The sequence below is a fragment of the Corvus cornix genome, chromosome 5, assembly GCF_000738735.6.
Source record: "Corvus cornix cornix isolate S_Up_H32 chromosome 5, ASM73873v5, whole genome shotgun sequence".
In the NCBI taxonomy this organism is placed as follows: domain Eukaryota; kingdom Metazoa; phylum Chordata; class Aves; order Passeriformes; family Corvidae; genus Corvus; species Corvus cornix.
The window spans coordinates 8,183,862-8,209,329 of record NC_046335.1 but is presented as its reverse complement, the minus strand read 5'-3'; the positions used below and the strand labels follow the sequence as shown (position 1 = coordinate 8,209,329).

The window sequence follows — 25,468 nt, the reverse complement described above, 5'->3', positions numbered from 1 at the left end:
CAGCAAAACTGCTTAAGGAAATCCTGCATTTCTGGCATTCAACCAAATATTCCTGTCTTAGCATTATAATAACAACCACAGAGGAAGAGGAGAAAGAATTTGTTCATGGTTGGGAGGGCAAAGTACAGCCCTCTGGCCGTGTGTGTTGTGTTGGGTTCTCCAGGCCATGTGAAATCATTTTTCTGTTTATGCAGGCTTGCAACCTTTCTCATAAGAAATAGGTACATGCAAGAAAATTAATTGAACGAATAAGAGGAAAAAAACCCCTGAAATAGAGACGATATCAAGCTGCCTGTTGTTCCCATTCTCCCACACAGGAGGCCTCAAAACCCTGCTGCTTCTCTTATGAAACCAATCAACTTTCCCTGAGAAGCTATTTCTTTAAATGTGATATTGAAATGGCTCCGACTTGCCATAAGGTGATTCCCATTTAAGATGCCACACCATACAACTATGTATAATCTGACCTAATCTCATCAGACAGCACGACATCATCATTGCCGAGCTTTTACTAATTAAACCCCCCCAAAATGAGATCACTTAAGCGTATGTTTTAATTCTTTCAGCGAAGTTTTATGCCACACAGATCCTAGATGAGACATTCTGACAATGTTCACACTAAACCAGCTCCATTCTTTTATTGCACTGATAATTCTTCCTGCTCCCCTGCGACAAGTTATGAGAGTCATAAATTAAAAATAGTTGTACAAATTCTTCTCTATAATAAAAATGAAGTATTTTTTGTGGGTTAGCTGGGGAATAAAAGAGGATGACTAGGGAAGGCCACACAGCACATTCAGAAAAGAAGTGTTAACACAAATAGAATTTTATTTTAGTAAATTCCACAGTAGTAAAATTAAATTTCATGTTGGTATGTAGGACTATGCTGTGGGTAAAAAAAAAATACAAAAAAAATTCTCCAGCTAGTATAAAACAAAGATGCCAAACTAAAGCTGTTTTGAGCAATGCTGCCACACTCCAGCTAAGAATCTGTCCCTATAGCTGGTTAATAAACAGGTTAAAAACATGAGTATTGTAAAAAGCCACCTTGTAGAACCATCCAAATGACAGAAGCCTGTCCCAGTCAGACTGTATCTCTGCAAACATTTATGCCAGGGAATAACCATGCACATGAATGGTCTTATTGTTTTCCAGTTGACTGGGCAGGGTTGGGGCCTGTTCCTGGCTGTACAGGAGACGGGAATGTTGGCAACCGAGGTACTGGGCAGAGTGAAGGATAGATAGAGCTTAGATAGAGAGGAGGGCCAGATTGCTTTTGTTGGTCCAAACTCAGTTCAGCAAGGTTGCTACACTAAGCTAACTAAAATTAAGATAAACATCCAATTAAAAATAATATAAATTATTTTTAGTGATTTAAAAATCATCAATCAGCAAGAAACAAACAAACAAACAAAAAACATAATCAAGGGAAATATTTTCAAAAAGACACTTAAAAGGTGTATATCCAGAAGGGGAATTATTTGCATGTTATGCTGATCCAGCTCATTCTGATACCCAGAACCAGTGATGAAAAGCTTTGGTCTCAGGCTCCATACGAAAAGGCTCAATCCTGCCCTTTCTATTGGCAGCCAACAGCACCATTAGCTGTGTGAAGTACACAGGTCCACACCTGCAGCATTCTCTTGTGAAAGACCACAGATCTTTCCTGGTTACAGTAAAAATCCAGGCAGAAATCCTGACCGGAAGTGAGAACGCTGCAGGCACACATCTCCCTGCAGCAGGGCCCAAAGAACTGGCATGGGTCCAATTTTGGCTTTCTGGGAAAGAAAGTAATCACTGACGAGCAGAATCCATTTGAATGAAGATGTGGTTAAGAAACCCTTCACAACCTACTTTGTGAACCTCTCCTGATGCATCTCAAAGTGAGTTAACAAGGAACAAATGAAGTAATCTTGGGGAACGGTGCCTGGCTACTTCTACAGCCCTTGGATGCAAAGTAGTCAGGAATTCATGAGCTGCACAGGTGCCCATGAATGTGTGTGCATGCAGCTGTGCACACTGGATTTCAGCCAGCCTGCAAAGAGTTAATTGGGCCACGTTCACTGAGCAGTCCAGCACACCTTTATTTATAATCTACTCACCATGTATGGTATCTAATAACCATGATAATCTAATACCATGTTGGTATCTAATAACCAGAATTATTTCTTTCCCTTAGCTCTGGGACAGGGAAAACTGCCCTTCAGAGGCAAAGCCACACAGGACATCTGGATCAGGCTATGATCAGCTTGGAACAGAAGCCTCCTCTGCAGCAAGATGCAGCTTTTGCTTGGGAACTCAGTCAAAAATCTCCTTCACATCAGAGCCTGCCAACAAGAGCTTGATTTAGCTCAGCTCCTTTGGGGATGGTGGGATCTTTGTTTTGAAGCAGGGATCTAAAGTGGTTCTGCTCCAAGTTGTGAGAGCTGTAGGTTCAGGGTGTCAGACAGAAAGTATTTCAGTGGAGCAGATGACCTGATTCAACAGCTCTGGATACAGATTGCCCTGTGACCTGTTGTTCTTCTGCCTGGACGTTTTACCTTGCCTTCAATCTCCTTGTTTACTGGGAATATGAGTGCTCTGGGACAGGGACTGGTCATCACTCTGCATCTGCACAATGTACAGAGCAGTGAACCTCCTGCCACCTGGGTCATGTAGGTTAACACAGCTGTGAGCATGTCCCCTGTAGCTGAAGGTGACAATGCTGTACATGAATGTAGAGGGATTTGCATGATAAACACATGCCCCAAATTTAGCATGAGCCACATTGTGCTGCTGCTACACCCAACTTTATGAGGTCTTTCTCCGGCCATTCCTCCTCCCAGCAGAAGTGGTTTTATGTCACTCTTATGGTACTGTATTTTCAAAGACAGTTGTGTGTTTGGTTAGCCTGGGGGGTTCAGCAGCCCAAGGGCTACGCTGCCTGCCAAAAGGGCTTATTTCAATAGGAAAAAAAATGTAAAACTCAAAGTACAGCAGTGCAACAGCTTGTCTTCCCCATGGACACATGCTCTGACTGGGATGTAAAGATAACAGTGTAGCACCAGGATATGCTGCCCACACACTGTTTTTGGAAAGGCGAGGGGTGAGGAGAGAGGAGAAAGAAAAACTCCACTTATTATCTTTTTTATTCCTTTTAGATCACTGGAACAAAATAGAGGCTGCAATGCAGCATTCAGCCAGGGTATTGGCCCAAACTGCATCTTCAGTCAGGTCAGAAGACACGTGGTGGGAACAGGGACTATTTTTCTTCCCTATAAATGCTGAAGTACTGACTGACTGCTCAAATAAATACACATGGATAAATGAACGGTAAAACTGTGCTCAAAGAGAGACTAAAGCAAACACTAACCTTTTTATAGTAACTTATAACAAAGATTTGCCTAGATGGCAGGCTTGTATAAAGAAGTAAATTATCCTACTTCCTTCGAGCACTATAGAGATGCTTTACAGATCGGTTCATAGAAAAGCCTCTCCAGTAAATAGATGTAGTTCAGAAAGAAGTGAATAATATTTACAGAAACTTAAGCTGTATGTCAGTTAAATCAATAATAAAACATCACTCAATGACAGGATGAGCTGGCAAATAGGGTAGAAGTCCATTTTTATTTATAAAGGATTTCTATTACTTCATGGCAGTGCTCAATATAAAAGCCTTCAAAGCGCTGTGGAAGTGGCAGCTGCTCCCTCCATGCTCCTGCCTGGTGTCTGAGGGACATGGCATGCTGCAAGGGTGTGGTGATCTGCTCCAAGGAGAGACCAAGAGCATTCCAATAAAGTACAGATGCTGCAGCTCAGCCAGCTTCAAAGACTTTGAAGATAATGATACCCTGAAATCACCCTGGGGCACAACATATCTGCCAAGGAAGAAGTTAAATGTTGATTAAAGAAGGCAATAATACTATTAATTAAATAATAACGAAGTCCTACTTCTCTTCAGAAAGAGGAGGAAAAGGAAAAAATGCTGTTTTCCTTCCCTCCTCACAGTGCTGCTGCAGTTCACTTTGCCCTCCCTGGCTCTTTAGCCTTGCAGCAAAGTACAAACCAGGAGTAAGCCCACGAAGTGATGTGGCTAAAGGACCACCCCCAGCAAGTGGTGTGCTGGACTTGTGGTTTCCACGCCATCAGACTTTATTAAGGTTACATCCTGAGCCAAATTCCAAAGTACACCATTGAAGACACCCAAGAAAAGTTCTTGCAGGTGACTGAGAAACAATACTCAAACCCAAATGCACAGTGTACAAATGCAAAACTGTCTTTCCAGACGGAATATGAGCATGGGGAAACATCACTATGAACGTGGTGTCTTCCTATAATCTTCCCTTGGCAGCTTGTGTCAGCTGGAGCCAGTGAGCCAGTGTGAAGCTGCTGGTGTTCGCAGCTCCACTGACATCTGCAGGCGCTGGGGCTCTCTTGAGAAAGCTTTACCATGATACTCAATGTTCCTCACTATGGAAGAAAAAGTGGTCATCACTTGCTGCACTTACTGTTCTCCAGATCTTTCTAGTTACCTACAACTGAAAAGAACTCATAAAATTGCATGTCCTTTCACAGCACCCATTTCAGGCTCTTATTCCATGGTTAGATGCTCAAGATTAACTCAGTCCTCCCAACTGCATTTAGGTACTGCCTTGCAAGAGGACAAGGAGTGTATGTGGAGATGGATCCGAAGCCTAGTGAAGAGAAAGACTGGTGCTGAGGCTCACGTGGGTGGCTGGAGAGGCTGTTGGGACTTGGGGTGGAGAAGAGGCTGGTGTTGGGACTTGGGTGGAAGAAGAGGCTGTGTTGGGGCTCACTTGGGTGGAAGAAGGGGCTGGTGTTGGGGCTCACTTGGGTAGAAGAAGGGGCTGGTGTTGGACATCCCTTGGGCTGGTGTTGGGTCTGGTTCCAGGGTCTAGCAGAGGCAGCATCTCCAGTCCCATGGCATCAAGCTTGCATGTTGTGCCTTCCCAGGTCAGGGACGGCTGCACCCTGGTCAGAGAGGTGTCAGAAGCTCTGCTGGCATTCACTGAGCCCCTCTGAGAATGAGGGCACAGCAACGACACAGGTTGCCCAGAGAAGCCGTGGATGCCTCGTCTCTGGAGGTGTTTAAGGCCAGGCTGGATGCGGCTTCGAGCAACCTGGTCTGCTGGCTGGCATCCCTGCCCAAGGTGGCGAGGTAGAACTAGATGACCTTTAAGGCCCCTTCCAACCCAAACCATCCCATGGTTGTGTCCCTGCAGCGATGACACACGACCCAGAGTCCCGCGGGCACTTGCCGCTCGCTCAGGTGCTCCACGAGCAGCGGCGAGCCGGGTGCGGGCCCGGCCGCGGAACCGCCGCCTCCCCCGGCCGGGCCCGGCAGGGCTGGAGCCGCCTCCTGACGTCGGGAACCTGCGGCGCGGGGGCGGAGCGGGGCGGGCGCCGGGAGCGGCCCGCGGGGCAGGCAGAGCCGGCTGGCGGGGCGCGGCGCCCGGCTGCCACCGCGCCGAGGGCCGCAGCAGGTAGGGCGGGCGGCGGGCGGGGGCCGGGGGGCTGCGGGGCCGGCACACAAAGGGCTGTGCCGGCGGCTCCCGGCTCCCCTCCCCGGGCGCTTTGTCGGGGCCGCGGTGTGTCGGGGCCGCTCGCGTGTCGTGACACGGGCGCGGCAGCCCGGACCGCCGGCTCCCGGCGCGGTAGGGAGGCGGCGGGAGGCGTGCGGGCTGTCCCCGTCCCCCGCGGATGTCACTCATCCCCACCTGCGCGCCCCGGGGCCGCCCGGGCCGGTGAGGCGGCGGTCGGGCCGGGGAGCGCCGCGCAGCCCGGGTAAAATGGAGATCTTCTCCCGGTGCGCTTAGGAATGCAGCTGGGAGCCCGGGAGGTGGGTGAGGGGAAGGCGAGAACCTGGCGTGTGCCACTGAATCTTCCTTCCTTCAGCCAGGGAGAGGAAAATGGGATGTTGTGGGAGAGGAAGGCGGAGAGGCCGCAGGAACAGGCTGCCCGCAGCCGGGCTGTAGCAGCGACAACAAACAGGTGTGGCCGGGAGAGTGCCCGGTGAGTGCCGCACGCAGGTCACAGCTGCCGCCCCTCCGCCTGCTGAGCACCGAAACCCCCGGTGGGAATCGCAGCCTGTGTTTCCTGTCCTGGGGTAGCAGAGCAGTTTGGTGTTTGAACCGGCCATGCAGCGGGGGAGGAAGGAAGGAAGGAAGGATTTGTGGGCTCCCAGCTTACATCAGGGTGGAAATGGGATGAGCAATAGGGAGGTTGGTCTCCTCCCTCCCACTGGTTTAAGCGCTCCTGGGAATGCACTGTGAAAGGTTAGAGGAGCCACGTTATGTCACCTCACTGATGTGCTGGTCCACATCTTTGATGATGGGGAAAGCTCAAGCTGCGTAGCGCTGTGGTAGTGATGAGGAAATGTTCTGGAAAAGAGATTGGTTTTTTCTCTTCTCTTTTCCCACCATACTTCATAATTTCATTGAAGTTGGATGCTTCAATTTTTTAAACAATCCTTTTTTCAGACCCTTAGTCTTACTTTGCTGTAGGAATATTTTCAGGCTGCAGAACTCCTACCCATGGCACATGGGCAGCAGGTCCTGGCAGACACTTCACAACTGCTTGTTGTCACCAGAGATTTAAGATAGGAACACAAGTGCATGAGGCAGTGTTGGGTCCCATGGTAGAGGGAAATTTGGCAATGGTGGCTACACACTGTTGTATTTGCACACTTCATTAATAGCTCACTCTGTCTTGTGGATTTTTTTGTGTTTAGGATGTATAAAGGTTAAGTGCCAAGCACCAAAATGAGCGTGACTTCGTGGTTCTTGGTGAGCAGCACTGGCATTCGCCATCGGCTCCCTCGGGAGATGATATTTGTTGGCAGAGATGACTGTGAACTCATGCTCCAGGTAACGTGGCTTTATTTATTTATTTATTTTTATTATTTCTCCTGAAGATGCAGTAGATGTGTATGTAATGCTGGGGATCTATAGAGATGTTTGATGCTTCTTCAAGTGACACCTTTTGAAAGGAACTTCCTCTTTTTATTCTGTGTCTTTGTTTCCCATGAAGACTTCATGTTTGTGACAGCGCAAGTGAGGTTTTCAAATTGCCATGTCATCAGATGGATAGGCTCCGTAGTGGTGGGAGATTAATCAAATAGATTAACTGTCTTGATGCTACTAGAAGCAGTAAACAATTCTGTCCTGATCTGCGATTATGCTGCTGGTTTTTTTAGCTTTTAATACATGTGCTGTTTACATGTGATTTGAATGCAGGCAGGGTTTTTTGTTTACCTGTTTTTCCCTTTAAATTGGATTAAATTATTTATGCTGGTATTTCTCACTTAGGTGTTTTTATCGTGGTAGAAAATACTGATGTTTAGCAGAGGAAGTCTGTTTTGGTGGAGTGAGTAGGCTGGTGACCTCTTCCCAAAGTAATTGTGTTACTTGGGCAAACTTGCAGCTTCTGTCAGTACTTTCCATACCAGCATGTGTCTCTGCTGGACCTAATCCAACATGTCTGAAGTGTTGACTGTGGTCTGATGTTTGACAGCATAATGTAGTAGATGTCACTCCAGACAAATGGAGCTGGAATCTTGCAAAGAGCTTTTGACAGGAGCAGTTTAGCTCAGGAATTTGTAGAAGCTCAGAATTAAATTAGTGCCTCTGCTAGACCTATGCCATGAGTACTTAAATGCACAAAAAATGTTCGATTGCACCTGCCTGTCCCCCTTTTGCCCCTTTGTGAAGGTGGCACGTGTTCCTGTTGGTGGCAAAATTAGGAAGCTGCCTGCACAATGGAGACTCCCTCCTCATAATTTCCACTGCTGACCTGATCACAGGTATGTCCTAAATGCTGTGTTAATGATCTACTGAGGAGGCTGTGTTTGTAGTCGCTGCAGGGATTTTGTATGATATGTTAGTAAGAGGTCTGTTTAGAGAGGTAGAAATTCTTGTATAAGGTGTACTTGGAGGACAAGGTGCTGTCTAGCTGTAACAAAATGTCAGTGTCCACAAAAGGAGAGCTTGCAGTGTTTGTCCTGCTCTGCCTGCTGGCAGTGAATGGCATGGCTGTGCTGCAGGGGTAGAGTTAGAAGCTCCTGCTCCACAGCAGATCATTTGTTTGGGTTCTCCCATGAATCACACTATCTCTTACTTTGTGTTTCTACATGTCTGGCTGGTGAGGCATGTAAAGGTGACACATTAAAAATATCCTGATATTTGCTGTACGCCTGCATTTGGCTGCTCAGAAACCTGATTGCTGTCTTCTCTCATAACTTGAAGGGAGAAAACACTCAGTGGCCATGGTTTCCAGAAATGGTCTGAGTTTTAGGCTGCCCATCTTAATATCTTGTGAAGGTACTTGGGGTTTTGGGTTTTTTTTACTGTCAGATTTCAGTACTCTGAAAATCATGTCTCAAACTGTGCATGCTTAAATAAAAGTACCCAAATATCAGTTATGCTTAAAATGCACAGCTTGTTTCTCTAGTTGCTTATGGGATTAACTGGGTATCATGGATTGTGAGCCACTCCGTACCAACCAGAGTATTTCATGGTTCTTTGCAAGTCTGAGCTGGCTTGTGAGTGTTACTTGTGGAGTACCCAACCTTGTGATGCTCTTCATTTGCTATGCACTTTTCTACAAGGTAAATGCATTGAGATTCCTGAAAGAGCCAGGAGTATCTGTGAAATGGTTGTATTTGGGGGCTTGTAGGTGGTGGGTGGTATTAAAAGAGGTTTCCATTATTTCACCTGAGTGAAGGCTCTGGATTGTCTATAAAAGCCAGCAGCTTGTGTTCATGTGACACTTTATAAACATACTAGGCTGCTACCTCCAGTAATAAAGCTTTTTCTTGGCTCACATGTAAGGTCTTGTTTTGAACAGCACAGCACATTCTTTTACTAGCCATTTACTTATAAAGATGTTTTCCAGAGCTACCTGGGGCTCCAAATGAGATGTTTGTAGTAAGACTGAGAGCAGAAGAGAAGCTGTGAACAGAGAGACTTGATATCCAAGCAGAATTGTGTGTGAGCAGATGGAGGACAAGATCTAAAAATAGACTTTTTCCTTACTGTGACTGTCCATGTCACAAAATCATTGTGCAGACTGGCGCAATCATTTGTCTTGGGAGAAGCTTAAGAAGCAGGGCAGTTATCAGAGCAGATGGACAGAGCTCTTGTGGCAATTATTTGCACCTTGTAGTATTTCTGTGGTACTGACCCTGAAACTGTATATTCACAGCACAGTTATTTTCCATATACATTTTGAGATATTGACATTTAATCCTTTAAAGTGCACAGCTGGGAACAGACTGGCAGTGACTAAGTGACCTGGTCAGTGTTTTTTCATCTTTAAGGCTGTTACTGCTTATTGATTTCATCGTGATATGGTTTGTGGTTCCCTGTTGAGACCATGTTGAGTCCCTGTTGAGACACTGTGCTCAAACATACAACACGGAGATAATCCTTGTCCTGGACACCTGCAGTCATGCCCTTCTCATTTTACTGTTTTAGGAGTGTCTTGTCTTTCGATATTTTCTTGTAACATGTTGTCTCAAGGTATTGGATCTCTAAACGGCAAAAAAGGATGGCTTTGTCACCAAACAATCAAGCTTTAGTTTTGTCTGGTTTTCTTATTTCATAATACAAGTAGTGGATTTGCTTTCTCATTAACAAAGAGGTGAAGAAACCCAGAGTCTTTCATCTTAAAATTAAGTTGGTGTGATAGTGGAGAAACATAATCTACCTTGATATCTTCTATACCTGCTAAGAGGATTAGAAATATTTTAAATGTTTTTGCAGCTCTCTAAAGCTTCTAGTACAAGTAAATGCGAGATTTACATTGGGTTTGAATGTTAATGCATGGGTGAAAATGCTGTGTAGTGTAGCTGTAGCTTGGCATGCAGTGTTGCTATCAGAGCCAAGGGCTCAATTCTGCCCTCTTTCTAAGAAAAGTGTTTGATTTCTTCAACAGCCTCCCTGGTTCCTTCAGGTAACAGTCAACAAACTGCAAGAGTGTGGAAATCTGGACCTTCACTAACCTGCACTGGTGTGGGTATTTAATGTGAAGCTTGGGGGTGGTAGGAAGTAATGCTCTGAAAAGGTTTACTCTTTTTAAAAATGAAAAATAAAAAAGTTTTTGGATCATCATGAAGAAAATAATTTTTCCCTCCCCCAACATCCTTCTTGGGAGATGTAGCTGCCATTTTAATCAGCTTTGATAACTTGCTTAATGTGATGGATACTTAGGGGACAAACATTTTGCAAACTCGAAAATTTCCCTTAACCATTAAAGCATTCCCCTCTGCTCCTAAACAAAACATTTTTTTGCTTTTTTGCAAAATGTAAATATTTAACAGAATGGAAAGCAGGGTCATGATTTCCCTGTTTTTGTTTGAGAGTGATGTTTACTGGAAAATTTGTGGAATAAAAATGTTTAACCAGTGCTCTCTTGAGTATTTCCCTCCCTTTAGAGTGATGTTCTGGGCATGTGATTGTCCTACACTGGGTGAGTTTGCACACGAGTGTGAGTTACAGCAGGGGTAGGTGCAGGCACCATGGTGCTTTCTGTTTTATGCCTTTATCCCGTGTGCCTTTTGAGACAGCCTGACATTTCCTATCAGGAGACACTGTTTGCAATTGCTTATAACTCTGCTAAACTTTGTAGCTGTTTGGGATGAGAGTTTATTTTCCAAGCGTCTGTTTTAGGCAGTGTGTTCTGGATGCAATCATTTATCTCCCTTCTTTGGTCTTAGCTGTGAGCAACTCTGAGAAAAATGCTGTTTTCTTCAGTTCAATTATTTTAAAGTATATTTAACCTGTTCTTTGAAGTTCTGGCATTGTAGAGCTGGGGCAGTGAAGCTTTTCAAGAGTGAATGACTAGGTTGAAGGTAGTGGTCTGTTTTTTTCCCTAATCAATAATCTAAATGTGTTTGACCAAGTTCCAAACCTTTGAATAAAACCTGGAGTTTGAATGTGGTCAGCAGGGACCTACTTGATACTATTGTCTTAAGTAATTTCATCTGGGAGTGAGGTTGGCAAGGGGATGGAGTGCAGAAGCATCGCAGGTTGGGCAAAGAGGAACTGGGTGCAGATATTGACAAGGCTGGGGTGTAGATGTAAGAGCAGCTGTGCTAGATTAGATCAAGGTGCACCTGACCTGGCATCCTGGCTCAGACAGTGGTCAAAGCAGCTCTCGAGGAAAGGGCAAGGACAAGCCAAGAGGGTAATGATACTTCCAGAGTGCTTCTTCAATCTTTTCACTTGTGTTTCAGGAAGCCAGAGGTCAGATCTTTGCATCTAGTGGTTGGATTTCTACTCTATAAAGCTTCACCAAGAGATGAAGATTTGGCTAAGTGAGGTAGTGTAAGGATTCTGTTGGTGCAGTGAGAGGAGGAGCAGCAGGACTTGGAAAAGTGGAGGGGGTGGTGCAGATAGGGCAGAAGCTGCTCAGTGTGGGCTAAGCGGGCATTACAGGATGTGGCTGCTGAGCAGCATCGCCCTTAGGCCTGAGATGGGTCAGGACTTGCTATTATTCTGGTGTCAGCAGAGAACTGAGAAAAGCTCCTAGCCAAGCATCTGTCACTGGTCCAGATGGGACTTCACATGCTGCTTATGATACCAATTAGTCAGTTCAAGTGGTAGGGCCTTGTGAGCTCAACACACAAGTTCGTTCTTCTGGTGAATCACATAAAGGTAACAATACTGTGTTTTCCTCTTTTTAGCTTGCTCTGTTAAAAAGCCAGGGAATTACAAGCATTCTAGGCACTGAAGGAATATTCTTATGGCTGCTAAGTCAAGTGTTTATAACTGCAGAGCAGTTACAACACACTAGTGTGAAGGCTGCTGAAGGCTGCCTGTGTAATCCTGCCTCTGCCCCTGTGTACATAGGCATGAAGATGCAATCTGTTATTGTGTCGTTCCCGGATATTTTTCCCCGCAGGATCTGTTCTGTGTCTGGTATGCAGGGTGCACGGCATGCTCCACAAATAATAGAGTGCAAAGATGAACTCTGCCTGTGTGTGACATCTGGTCAAATTAAGGTTTCACTGACCTGATGTATCCTGCCTTCCCTGGGCCATACTTGATAATACGATGTCTCTCCTATGTAGTTTAGTAACTGCATACATAAACAAATGTGAATAGGTGTGGTGTAGGTTGTCTACAACATTATGCTGGGAAGAAGCAGATGGTGTGAACTTGGTAGGTGATCTTTTTCCTGGTCCTTCTAGGTGAATTCACTACAGTGCAGAAATTGTATCCCTCCATTGCTCATGTCCAGCACTGGGAGCTCCTAGAAGAAGCTGAGGGGAATCTCTGCTGGGTTTTGTGTCTGGACCTCCTTCCCCATGGAAGTGCAGGGTTGATGTGGGAAGCTGTAGTTGGGACATCCCCGCCCATGCTGTTTTGCTGCAGTTATCCGGAGGGTGTGAACAAGCACCTAAGTTAGTCCCTGGGTGTTGGGAATTGCCAAGAGTAATTCATTAGGTGTTACAAAGGGAGTAAGTGTCTTACAGAAGGGAATGGATCTAGCCTTGGGAGCGTGTGCTGCTTTTTGACAGGTAGTGTTTCCAGGTGCTGGGAGAGCAGCTGTGGGAGGAAGGATGCACATCCTGTATTTCCAGGTCTAGAGTTGTTTTTTTGGCTCTTCCTTGTCCCATTGTGTTCTGTTAATGTGCAGTTGATGGGAGAAGGTTACGATGCCTGATGAGATGTGGGTGTAGGAGGCTGGAGGCATAGCAGGACCAGCAGACTTTAGAGGGGAGTTCATTGCTGGAGGCAGTGTAGGGAGAGAGGTGATGGTGGCACTGGAGGCAGGTAGTTGTTAGGGTTGAGGGGGCTTCATGCAGCTGGCAAGGTGCTGGAAGCCTGGACTGCCAAAGGAGGGTTTGTCCCACTCTGGAGTGGGCAGAGAAAACAGGGACCTCTTCCTTGTATGAGATCCTGATCCAGGCAGTAGCAGCTCAGATGCACTATAAAAATTCAGGCTTCTGTCCCACCTAAAATGATGCTTTTCCATGCCTCCTGGGTGGCCATGTAAAACAAAGGGAAAGCCAGTGCATCTGTTGGGCAGCATGCTCCCTGCCTGCGGTCAGGATCTGACCCTGGGTCACTTGAACCAGTTCACTTTGGGCATGGGGAACCAGCAAGCAAAAACCCATTTTACCCCAAAATAACGGGTTAAGTTTTTATGGGAACCATGCCAGCCTCCAAATCCCTTTGCCAAGCTGTGGGGATTACAGTTTCATTTTCCTGGGGGATTTCTCCCTTTTGTTCAGTGCCTTATTTTGCTTGAATACTCAGGCCCTGGTTCAGCCACAGATCCACAAAGCCCATGATCTTGGCTGCAGCAAAGCTGAAGGCAGGAGCCTCTGCAGCCTGGGAGCTGTAAAGTGAGTGAGCCCCAGGATGAGGTGGCTACACTTGCTGAAGAGATTTGTCTGCTTAGGCAGAGTCATTAGAAGCTGGCAGCACCTGCCCCTGGGAGCAATCAGGCTGCCACAGGGGTGGCACTCTTGCAACCAGCCTGGGGCAGGATGGAGCGTTCACTGATGTTCTGGAAAAGTACTGAACGGGCCAGTGCATGCAACGCTGTGAAATGCTTTGTGGTGAAAGAGGGAGACCCAGTGTTCACATCTGTCATTAAATGTTATCCGGCTTCTTACTTTTGAAGAGCAAAATTCGCATCTCAGGCCAGAATGCAAGGGATTTTTTTTTTTTTAAATTTGGTTTTGTCTGTCTCCACTCTAAAGTGGGACACCTGCAGAGGTTTGTATTTCCTTACTGGGACACTTGTGCAGAGCACAGTACTGGCAGAAATGTAACCTGTTCACTATGGAAAGTATTTGAGCAACTGTTTTATTGCATGCTGCCACCAGAACGCTGCAGTTATTTTGTGCCAGAAGTGCACAGCAGACTGCAGTGAGGAACAGGGAAACTGCTCATGTTTGTTTATTTTATCTCCAATACCACGATGCCTCACGGCACTGGCAGGGCTGAGGTCCAAATCTCAACCCCAACCAGTACGTTTTCACCCATGGTAATTCTCCTGAGAAAAAAGTAGCATCTGTATCTACTTAGACAGCTGAGCTGCGTCTGCTCCCTGGCCCTGTGGGGAAACACAGGCTGTCTGGCTGTGTTTCTCCTCCTGCCTTCCTAGGCAAGTCTTTTTTCCTTGTGGATTTTGCTTGGCATGTCTGCAGCTCATCCTTTCATCCCGAGTGCCCTGTTCTGTGGATCAGACCCTTCACAAAACGCAAAGCTGTTGGGTATGTGCAGCACACGTAGCATTTGTGCCTCCATGGAGATTCCTGCAAGCTTTTGAAGCTGATTTTGCTGATTTGATGATGTGTGCAGTTTTGAGACTCACAAGTGAGCTGCCTGGTTGCACGGCTGATTGGAGACTGCTGATCCAAGGTGTCAGCACCACTGTGGGACTGGCAGACCCACATGTACCATTCCTATGTTTTGGACTATCTGGTTAATGTGATCTTGGAAGAAAGAAGAGCTATATATGAAGTACCTCCATCCTCAGTTATATGCTGTGTGTGCATTTTGTCTACTAGGTATTTAAAACATGATGCATGGTAGATAGTATGACAGAACAGCAGCACAACCTTATATTAGGAAGTGATTTGAATGTCTGGAAATTCCAGCTGTGGATGAGGGCTGAGTGTAGTAACAAATCAGTGTCCATGTTTTCCCTGCAGAGAAGTATAAATGTTCTTAATCAGAAGAGCACACGTGTTTTCCTGAGAGTTGTTTTCATTTGATAACAGGTCCAGTGTTGGGACATGGTGAGAATGCTATGTTCTTCCTTCATTCCCAGCCTGTCGGAGTGTAGCCTTGTTTCTTGCCTGCAGATCACCAGTGCTTAAGAGAATACCTCCCTTCCTTGCCTTCTTTTCCCCTTCTCAACCTCCTCTGAGGTGCTCTAGCTCCGGTTTGGCTGTTCAGATCTCTTACCTGTAGCTCAGGACTGCTGCTCACCCCATCACAATTGCTTTTCTGGTGAAACAGATTAACTGCAAGGATGTACTGGTTATTTTTTGCTTTTGATATCTGGATAGGTAATTGAGGTTTCTTATTAACACTTCATTGGAAATTCTGTTGGGTTTTTTTTGTCTTGGACCCCTCTAGCCTCTCCTGACAGATGGATCAGTCTTGCCTTTTTTTGGTGGAGGTCATGGCTGATCATTAAGCAAGACTCAGTATTTGGTGCACATGTGCATTTAGGCTAGGAAGTCCTCTTATATTAGTGATTCAGTCAACTTAATTGCAGTTTTTCAATTTATAGATGGCTGAAGTCTTTTCAGTGAAGTTGCAGACGGCTGGGAGCTCTGCACCCATGGGCAGCTCTGTAATGTGTTGACTCAGGCTTCTTAAAACACTTTCTGTGATTCAGCAGGTCACTCCTTAGAAACCACTGGCCTGCTGGGCTGAAATGACTTCTGCAGGACTGTTCTTGGGCTCTCAGCTGTTAGCAGCATGGAGACTGGTTAGTCTCCTCTTGGGAAGTGGGATTGAGGCAGCCTGCTCCTCTCTGAGACAAAAGCACCGTCAGCCACCGGGTTGCTGCTGTCGCTGCATGCAAGAGCAGTTTATGTTAAATGTGACTGATGTTGAAATAAACCACACCTCAGTTCTCAAGTAAGAGTGACCTTTGGCAAGTCTGCATTAAAATAAATAAGGTGTGATTTTAGTTATTTTAAGCTGAGTTTCCTTGGAGACAGGCCCCTAGGAACTCCTGCTGCCAGTTCCTGTGATGTTTTCTAGCATAACATAAACAAAACTAAGAAAATTCCTCTCTTCTCCACAAAAGCATGAAATTTCACAGAAGTGCAATCAGCATAACAGTTTGCCTTGTTCCTGATGCGCTCTTAAAGAGATGGTGAGAGGTTGTATGAAGACTGTGGGTCAGATTTTGCATGTTGTTTTGACTCCTTTTGCTGTGGGCTTTCTTGAACACAGCTGGAACTTCCTTGAAAAACAGAGTGGCATAAATGGGTTCCTTTGGTGACCTCTTCGTGCATTTATGTAGGGGAATATCATGTTGCTAGAATATGTGTCTGCTCCCCTGAGATGACCCTCGTCTGACTGGGGACCCCTGAGTGGCTGAAGTCAGCTGTTGTGGAACACAGCAGACCAAAGGCTGTGCTCACTTACATCAGGGTCAGATGCAGGGCAAACTGAATTTTTCAGAGACAGCTGGTTCCCAAAAATAAACTTCTTTTTAAGTGACCTGTGATTCATTTAAAATCAGATACCAGATGAAATCTACCCCAATTTTTTGTCTGGGTTAACTTTTTGGGGTGGAAGCCTTTCTGCCCTTGGAAGGGGGCTAAACGGTTTGTTCTGCCTTTAGAATCTGTTAATCCTTAAATGAGCCTCCATGATGTACTGTAAAAAGCTAAAGCAAACACTGCTGCCCCAGTTAATCAGCATTCCCTTGCATCTTGTTGGGAGCAGTGACGTCCACAATTTTGAGTAGCAGAGGGATCACAGAGAAGACAGACCACATCTGTGCTGTGCAGGCACAGTCCCCTGTGCATGGTTGTCTTTGACTCCAGTGGGATGAAGCACAGTACATAAATGCCCATGGATAGGGAGAGGGGATGGTCTACCCCTTCTGCTTTGTAGGTGAGGTGTGGTGAGTCCTCCAGGGAGCCCCAGTCCAGGTGCAGTGCTCACACAGCCAGGTTGTTGTGGGGACAGACTCTGGGCTTGCATCCCTCCAAAGGGTGTGAGGGACCATGTGACAGGTCAGGAACAGCCCCAGCTTTTGTAGGATCAGCTGCTCTGATGCCTGAGGCTGTGACTGGAGACTCTTCTTGTCCTCAGGGCCATATGCTGAGTTGCAGGGCCTGGGCAATGTCCCTCGACTGTCCTCACCTGGACCATCCTTACCTTGCACTGCACACACCTGCCACAGCCACTTGGGTCATTGAAAAATAGACCGAGGAGCTGCACCTGGTGTGAATAATAAGAGAGAAGCAGCAGCATTGCACTGCAGATGCTTAAGACCTGCTCTGCCTTGAGGTCAGGGGTCAGACACCAAGTGTGGGGATGGCATGGGGCGCGGGGTTTTTGTGTGCTCCTCCTGGGAGGGCATTGCTGTGTCTTGGTTCTCATGTTTAGTGCTCAGCATAGCAGGAGACATGGGTGGGATGTCCCCAACCATGTTGTCTCTGCCTGTCCCACCAGCTGTTGTTTGTGTCTTGGTGGGGGTGATTGCTGTCTGAGCAGCATCAGTTTGGTAGCAAACATGAAGTGCTTCCTTGTTAAGTCCAGCAGCATGGAGATAACTGTATTAGTGAGGGAGCTGGAGCCATGGGGTCACTTGCTCTTCTCCTCACTGCCTCTGCTTGGGGTGACATGTCATGAATAGTGTGAGGGACATTGCAAAGTGGAAGGGCAAGCTTCTGGCCAGGTATATGCTTAGTTCATGTTGGTACTTCAGGGTTAATCTGGAGGATGTGTCTCCTGGGCTGATGGATGCTCTGCAGGGGAAGGAGGTTCTCAGGTGTTGTGGTATTTCCAATGTGCTTGACATTGGCAGGGCCAGAAGAAATTCCTGCAAATAGTAGCAGTTTGTGTGAAAAAAGCCTCTTTTGTTTTCACCAAGGAATTCCCTGAAACAATCTTTGCCTCTGCATGCTTGCAAGAAGCCAGATAATGGCTTGCTGAGAGCTGTGCTGTGGTAACCAGTGTGTTTATACTTGGCAAAAGGGAAGGACTTTTCAGCAAGAACTTGTTGGTTGGTACCCAGGAAGAAGAGGATTAGCTGACTTGGAGCCTGGCTGTTCTCCCTGCTCTGGTAGCATGCCCTCCCCTCCCCTGGCCTGAGATACCAGGGAGGTCTCGGTGCTGCATGTATGTGCTGATGGAGCGACTGCTGGGGGTCAACTGCCTGGGGTCAACTGCAGCAAGGATTCGAGTTATGAGAGGCAGCAGGTCTAAATACAGACAGTCTGGTGTCTTTATAGCTGTAACACACCATATTTCAAAATTATTCATACATCTTGTTATAGCACTTCTTCAGAAGTCTGACACAATGCCTGCTCAAGTGTCATACTCTCTTTTGAAGATAAGGTGCATTACTTGTGCATTGTGACAAAGCCAGTGGCACCAGATCACTGTCAAGTTCAGTGTTCTCAAACCCAGCTTACAATTTAAATTTTCCTGGAGTTGCGTGCTTTCTCATTCCAGTTTTACTAACCTTTCTCTAACTTGGAACACATCCTAAAATTTAAATCAATTCCAGGACATAATCCTGGGAACAGTGTAAATTTTTAGGAATAAGTTTAGTTTGTAACTTAAGAATTTTTTTCCTTTGAAAAATAGGAAGAAATGATCCCAAGTAGTATCATCTCTAGTGATGAGGCCATTTGCCTCAGTAGTTGAAAAATGGAGCTCTTCTAGCTCATGCTGGCTCAGATCCTGGCCCCTAGGCTTTCAGTTTGACTGGTTTTGTTCAGTGTGTATTGATATAATTTATTGAAATTATGGCATAGTCTTGACAGCCTTCAGCAATTTTTTAAAAATTTTTTCTTTTCCCTTCTCCATGCAAATAGTGTATTGTCTTCAAACTCTGCAAACAACCATGGAAGCATTTACTACTTATCCTTCAATTATATATAGTAGTACATAGTATTTAATCCTTTCTGCTTTCCCCCTCTGTCCCCCTACCCCATATGAAGTCAGTTTAATGTCTCAATGTTGCTCTGGTTAACAGTGTCTCTTATGCCTGACCCGTCTCACGCTCATTGTGCTTCCATTGCCAGTCCCGCAGTGTGGATAAGCAGCACGCTGTAATCAACTATGACAAGGAGAAGGATGAGCACTGGGTGAAGGATCTCGGAAGCTTAAACGGGGTGAGTACCAAACCTCCCAGCTGGCAGGGACGACTTCACACTGTGCTGAGTCTGCAAGTGCTCGTGCACTCGCTGAATCCTGCTCTCAGGCTCTTTTGGGTCACTGCAGCTGTTGGCATGAGTTAAGCCAAACATGCATAATTATTTGCAAGGCCTGAGGTGGAGGTCATGTAGCATCTCCTCTTGGGAGGGGGAAGCCTTGGTGAGTATTGTACTACTTTTTCCCCCTCTCTACTGGTGTCCTTGCAGAACGCTTCAGGGCTCACAAAACCATAAAGCCTCTTGCAAAAGGGGAGGAAATAAATTCAGTTTTGTGTTGGGGATGTTAACTTTAAACTGGTGGAGATTCTGGAGCAGCTGTTCAGCATGAGCAGGGTGACCTTTTGATGGTTCAATTGTCAGTGCACGGAGCGATTTATGGGATGATGGGACATTTAATTTTGTTGGGGAGAGCCTACTTAAAACCACCTCTTTTTTTTTAAAATAATAAAAATTGCTTTTTTGCCTGCCTTGAGCCTGGTTTGCATGAAGACTGAGGAATAATGTGAGCAAGGAAGAGGGAACTGAGCCTGACTGATTCTTAACCCTTGCTCTGGTCCAACTCACGCAGTGGTGTTAGGCACCTGAGTTCCATGATATTTAAATACACCACTGTTGTTAAAAATGTCCTAATGTCATAGCATGCCTCTGTTTTGGCAGTTTCTTCATACAAGTGGAGCTATTCCTCTGCTGGAGCAGGCCTAAGCTAGATTCACATAATTGTCTTCCCAGTGGGGGTTTTACTGCAGCCATTGTTTTGGACTTGGAAACAGAAGCCCTCCACCATCACAACCACAAAACCACAAGAGGAGCCCTGAAGCTTGTACAAAAACAGTGGCTAAAGCAGCCCTCAACCATTCTGCCTCTTCTGGCATCTGAACACAGCAAGAATGAGGGCTAATCCTTCTCAGCCTAATAGCTGAAGGCAGAGAGCCCTGCTGAAATGGGAATATTTCCAGTAACTGGTCTGGACTCTAGCTGGATCCCTGGTTCAAAACCTGGTATTTAACTCATGGTGGCAAAATAACAGCTGAAAATTCTGATTGCAAGGGAAGGAAGGCTTGTACCACTAATTATTTTCTATCTGCACATGCTAAAGTATATGAATTTACAACATTTTAATAGTAGACTTATGCTTAGAGAGACAGTGGAGTAAAAGGAGTTACAGCGGTGCCTGTCTTCTGCAGTTGATCAAACACTTCTATGGAAAAAAACTGTTGTGGCCAAACCAAATTTTACATGCAAGAAACATGTCTTTATTTGAAAATTGTCACAAAAACTTGTTTTCCCCCCTGAAACAAAAGAAATCACTTTGGAGGACCTTGATTTTAAATCCATTTTCAGAATTTCCTTTTATTTTGTATTTGACTTCGAGTAGTCAGCAATGCGTTATGTGGCTTTGCTGGATAATCTGGTTCATATTAATTGTCAAAGTGTTTTGTATTGTTTTTGTTATAATGTTCAGGTAATTGTGCAGTCTCTCTTCAGAGTTTTTTGTTTTTAAAGGTAGCATTTCTACCTGCATTAAGCATTTTACTGGAGTTATTTTATCTGAAGTAATCACGGTCAAATAAGTAACTATCAAAATGTGTTCTTGCAGACTTTTGTTTTGAAGAAAATTCAGCAAACAATTATTCCTGTTCTAGATGTGACTGATGTGGGTTTTTTAAATATTAAAAAATGTAATGCAAATTGGAATTCCATGCCTTTTAACTAGCTGCACTGTTTTTATTCTGAAACTACAGGCTTCTTTCTCAGCTCTCCTGTAAATTGCCAGGAAACTGGGGACTGTTGTCTGCCGAGGTTCTAGTTTCCTGCTCTAGCATTTATTTTTCCTCTGTGGTTAATACTAGGTCTTATCATGCATGTTTGGCTTGGCTGAAGTGAGAAGGCAGAAGACTGTGCTGCAGTCGTGAAAACATGTAAATTCATTTTCTAGCATAATTTTGTTTCCTCAGCTGCGTTTGCATTAATGGTATAAAGCCCCAGCAGCAGGTTCCTGGGCTGAGAGGCTGGGTGAATCCCACCTTGCCAAGTAGGGTAATTCCTGGTGTCTGACTGCCTCAAATCCTACTGTGGGAGTACCTAATCCCCATCAGCACCCTAGGGCTTCTTCAGCCCTTTCTCATTTTTATTTGGCCCAGGTCATTGCAAAAGTACATGGATTTATTTGTGAGAGATATCCACGCATGCTTGATTTGATCCTCGGTTGGTCTGTGAGAATTGTTTCATAGTGGGTCCCCTCAGAAAGCAGAGACATCAAAGACATTTATTCACAGCTGCGAAATACATTTCTTGCACCTTTAGAAGGATGTTAGCTTCTTTCAGCCTCAATTAACTGCCTGGGGCATGGGAAAAAGGAGTGTGTGAATTTTTAGCACAAATGGTTTGGTTTTCTTGGACAGTGTGGCCTCAGGTGTCACGGTGATGCTGCTGTAAATTTTTATCCCATTTCCCTGTGCATTTTCATTTCCCCTTCCTCTGTGATAGGCTTTGCTTTTTAAATTATCAGGCCTTGGGGCTGACACCAGTCTTGTTTGCCATCCAGCAGAAAGCTGATTCCTAGCTTAGTAATTAAGATCATGAGTTGCAACCATTTGCTGGTTGAGATGGGTGTAGGAGAGCCAAGAGCATTTGAAGTTCCTAACTTCAGGCGCCTCATTTACCTGTTCAAGTCGGGGACTGAAATTTTATTTGCAGCTGGTGCAAAGGTAAATCTCCCTAGAGGTCCCTTCACATAATTGAAGCATAATTGGGGTGCTCTGACTTGCCCATGGGAGCTACTTGCTGGTGTTGATTTTTCCAGGAAACTTAGCTCCTAGCTCCTGCCTTGGTGCTGGCACATCCCGAGTATGTGCGTTGCCATCGGCAGATGGGCATGGGTGCCCTCCAGGAGCACCGTCCCTCTGAAATCTTATCACCCTGATACCCTCAGTTAAAACCCATTCCTGTGCTTCTCTCCTGCAGACATTTGTCAATGATGTGAGGATTCCTGACCAGAAGTACATCACCCTGAAACTGAATGATGTCATTCGCTTCGGCTATGATATCCTTTCTGAAGAGGATTTGGACTCAGGCTTTGTTTGGGTTTTGCGCTGTTTGCTGCATGAAGAGGTACCAGGGCTAATTGTGACTACTGAGTAAGGTGTTTGTTTTGCCTCTTGGAGCCTTTGGATGGATCATAAACTTGTGTTTCTCCACCATGAAACTAATTCAGAGCACATTATTCATGGTGCCTGCTTTTTCATTGGACTTTGGATCAGGCCCTGCACTGGCAGTAGTGACTGTGGAGGTGCCTCTTCAGTCTCCTCCTATGGAAGGGTTGCATTTATTTTTTTTTTTACTTGGGTGGCAACTGTAGCTGGTACCACCCAGGAGCAAACATAGTTCATATGTTTTTGTATGAACTAGCATCTTCCTATTTTTTTTTCATTCAGCTTGCATTGTTTTGTTAGTCATTTCACCCAGTTGCTTTCTTTCAGACAATTTTCAGGCCTTCAGCGTTCAGCATTTAGCTGTAGAGCTTGTGGCCAGACCCTTGACTCTGTATTGATTAAAGTTTGCCCGTGCAAATTGTTTCTGCCACAAAATGCAAGAGTAAATCTCTTTATCAATAGTACATTTCACCTCTAGCAAGGGAAGCTAGGTTGCAGTTACTGCTTTACTTACAGACCACAAATCCTGCTGGTGTCTGCTAAAACACCTTTGCTTTCATCCCTTTCTTTTTTTATCCTGATGTGACTGTATGACTGGCTATAAGCATAGATGTTGGCATGCCTTTCTGAGCCTGCAGAGCAGTAGTGGTAAGTAGAGGCTCCTATTGCTGTCTTTTCATGTAATCTAATACTTTTTTCACTTCTTTTCAGTTGCTTCTATCTGCCAAACCTTGCCCACTCAGGCTGAATTTAGAAGTAGCAAGTGCCTTCTCCAGGTTTTTTTTTCTTTTCTGGGGAAATGTCAGTTAAAACAGTCCAGACACTTCTGAGAATAGAGGCAGAGACTAAGCTTTACCATTTGGTGGGGGGAAATGTTCGGTTGGATCACTCTTGTGCATCCTTGACCCTAAGGCCACATTTCTCTGCCTTTTGCTGTCCCCACGATAATCTGTTTGTGCCTGGCCATGCTTTAGCCCTCAAAATATTCCAAACCTTGAGCCTCACTGGTTTTCCAGGGAACTGGGTACTTCAGCTCTCAGCAGTGACAGGGCAGGAGCACTCACTGTTGCAACCAGGATTGCTTAAACTTACATGTGTGGCATCCTGGATCTGCAGAAAACCAGGTTTTTCTGGGCCACGTGTAAGATCATACTTCGGGTCTTGGTCCCTGTCATCTGGGATCTTGTCATTAAAGGTGGTGTCTTGCTGCACCCGTGATGAAGTCTGTGACAGTCCCATAGGCAATCTCAGTTGTAGCTTTTCTTAATTTTGCAAATGTTTTTTTTTTTGATGTAGCGGCTTGTGTGTGTTCTGGTCTCTTGGTGTCTGGGGAAATGCACAAAAGACTTGCTGTGAACTCCAGTGCTGGGAAGGCAAAAATCAGTGCCTGGAGTATGGGCGGGTTTTAATGGTTGTGATACAGGTTTAAACTTTTTATAGAAAGCAATTCTCAGCAATGAGCAGCTGAGTTGAAGTATTTAGTCCTGCAGCCCTTACATGGATATTCAAGTGAAACGAATGATTACACTTAGGAGTTCTAGAATTTATTGCCCTCAACAGGAGAATTTTTAAGAATGTAGGTTTTCGAGTAATCTTTGTACTATGTACTACAGCTATGGCAGCTAAAATGTCTTCCTCTGCTTTGCTACTTCGGTATCACTCTGTTTAGCAGAGCTTTCTGTGCACACTGCAGTCAGCTTGGTGTGGATGGCAGCATCTCCTGAGGTCTCCGAGTCAGCTGTGTCCCGTTGTACTAGAGCATTTCTCTTTTCCATTTACAGTTTCACTTACAGGCTGTGCAGAGTTTCCCTGCTAGGCCAGTATCACTTGGTTTATTTTTAGTCTAAAATTTTCCATCTCTCCTTTTTCTTCCGTGTTGCTTTCTGCTGTGCTGACTGGGTTGTTCATGATGCCATTCCAGATGCTAGCTTTTTTTTTTTTTTTAAATACAGTGTTGCTGAGGATTATTGCTTGGGCTCAACCATGTGAATTCCTCCCTTCCTAAGAGATCACAGCAGCTCATGACCTGATTTACTTTTCATCTGGAAAACTGCAGTGACTGAAAGGCCTTGTCACGGCAAGAGAGTGCCGTAGTCCCAAGCATTTGGGCAAGGCGCTGAACTCTGCTGCTCCCTTATCCAGAGTGTGACACTGGCCCATCTTGGCCAGGATACTGAGTGGTGTGCCTGAAGCTGCCAGCCAATGGAGAGGAGCAGGGTGTGAGCTGAGCTGGGGCTCTGGTTGCTCCCCCAGGTCCTGCACAGAGTTGCTGGTGCTCCTCCAGGCTTCTCCTGCTCAGGTCCCCTGCCTGCTGCCCCTCTGTTGTCGTGGGTCTGGCCAGCAAATGTGATTGCACACTGCATCACAAACTGTGCATGACAAAGACCATGCTGGGCTGCAGCACAGGCAACTTCTACTACCCTGCATATTTTAAGATATTCTGGTTTTATGATCCTGCTTTCATTTTGTGACTAAATGCTAGATTTCTCTGTCCATCCAATTCCTTTGTCTTTCCCTTAACAAGTTCTGTACATTCGAACATGTATGTCCTGGAACAAATTCAACACAAAGTCCCAGAAGAAGCATTAAAGGTAAGAGTGGCTGGGTATGGTATACTTTTTTTTTAATAAATTTAAGTACTCTAGTGATGGTGAAGCAGAGTGAAATATTTAAATACTCTTGATGGCAGTGAAATGTTTCAAAATGTGAGGCTCTCCTTGGATTTTGACTTAATAAAACCCTCCTTTGAGGAGAGATAACATTTTCCAGTTTTCTCAATTCTGATTTCTCTGTGCTAATATGTAGAACAAGTTATTTATGTTTCATGACTGCCAAAAAAGGTTACTTAAAGCTGTAATATGTTGAAGAACAACCAGCACAGAAACTTGCGGGTGAAGCGCAGCAGAACTTGTTCCCTCCCAGAAGTGGAGCACAGATGTCTTTTCTGAGCATGGTGACTTAGGCCAGCTCCACCACACCTCCTCCATCAGGCTGAAGTTTGCTTAATTTATTCATATGTACCATCTCGTTTTTGCCTTCAAGCTCCCAATTTTTACTTACTGAGCAGTCAGTCCTCTTACGAGTGAGGCATTTTTTAAACACTGTTCAGTAGCAGTCAAGAAATATTCAAGCATCCTCTTATCTAAGGCAGGAAAGCAACCCCCTCTAGGCGAGAAAGCTGTAATGTTCAGCTGTGGGACTGGGCTATCAGTGCCATGCATCAGCTCTTGGCTAGCAGGTACAGCCTTCTTAGCCCTGGTTCTGTGTTTAGGACTTGATGAGGATAGGAAATCTAACAGCTAGAATTGGGCAAATGATTCATTGAACTTACTCAGGGATAATCTGGATGGATTCACCCTTTTATTAATTTACTTGTAATAAACTAACTTCTAAATAGCTCATTTACTGTGTTAATATGGAACCTGTTTTAAGGTAGAATCAC

The 25,468-nt window shown here is 45.3% G+C and overlaps 1 protein-coding gene across 8 annotated transcripts in view; it reads left to right on the top strand.

Annotated features, from left to right (window-relative positions):
- Window positions 1–5,403: 5,403 nt before the first annotated feature.
- The window catches only part of CEP170B (centrosomal protein 170B), a 59,758-nt gene continuing 39,693 nt past the window's right edge, over window positions 5,404–25,468 (top strand). For 7 of the 8 annotated variants that reach the window (XM_039551817.1, XM_039551816.1, XM_039551813.1 and 4 more), the window contains exons 1-5: window positions 5,404–5,483; window positions 6,731–6,866; window positions 18,743–18,832; window positions 21,839–21,917; window positions 24,559–24,617. In XM_039551817.1, the coding sequence (XP_039407751.1) occupies window positions 6,762–6,866; window positions 18,743–18,832; window positions 21,839–21,917; window positions 24,559–24,617 (333 nt within the window). In that variant the 5' untranslated portion in view covers window positions 5,404–5,483; window positions 6,731–6,761. Of the gene's footprint in view, window positions 5,484–5,823; window positions 5,840–6,730; window positions 6,867–18,742; window positions 18,833–21,838; window positions 21,918–24,558; window positions 24,618–25,468 lie in introns of those variants that run through there. The other variant, XM_039551811.1, reaches the window with a different exon arrangement.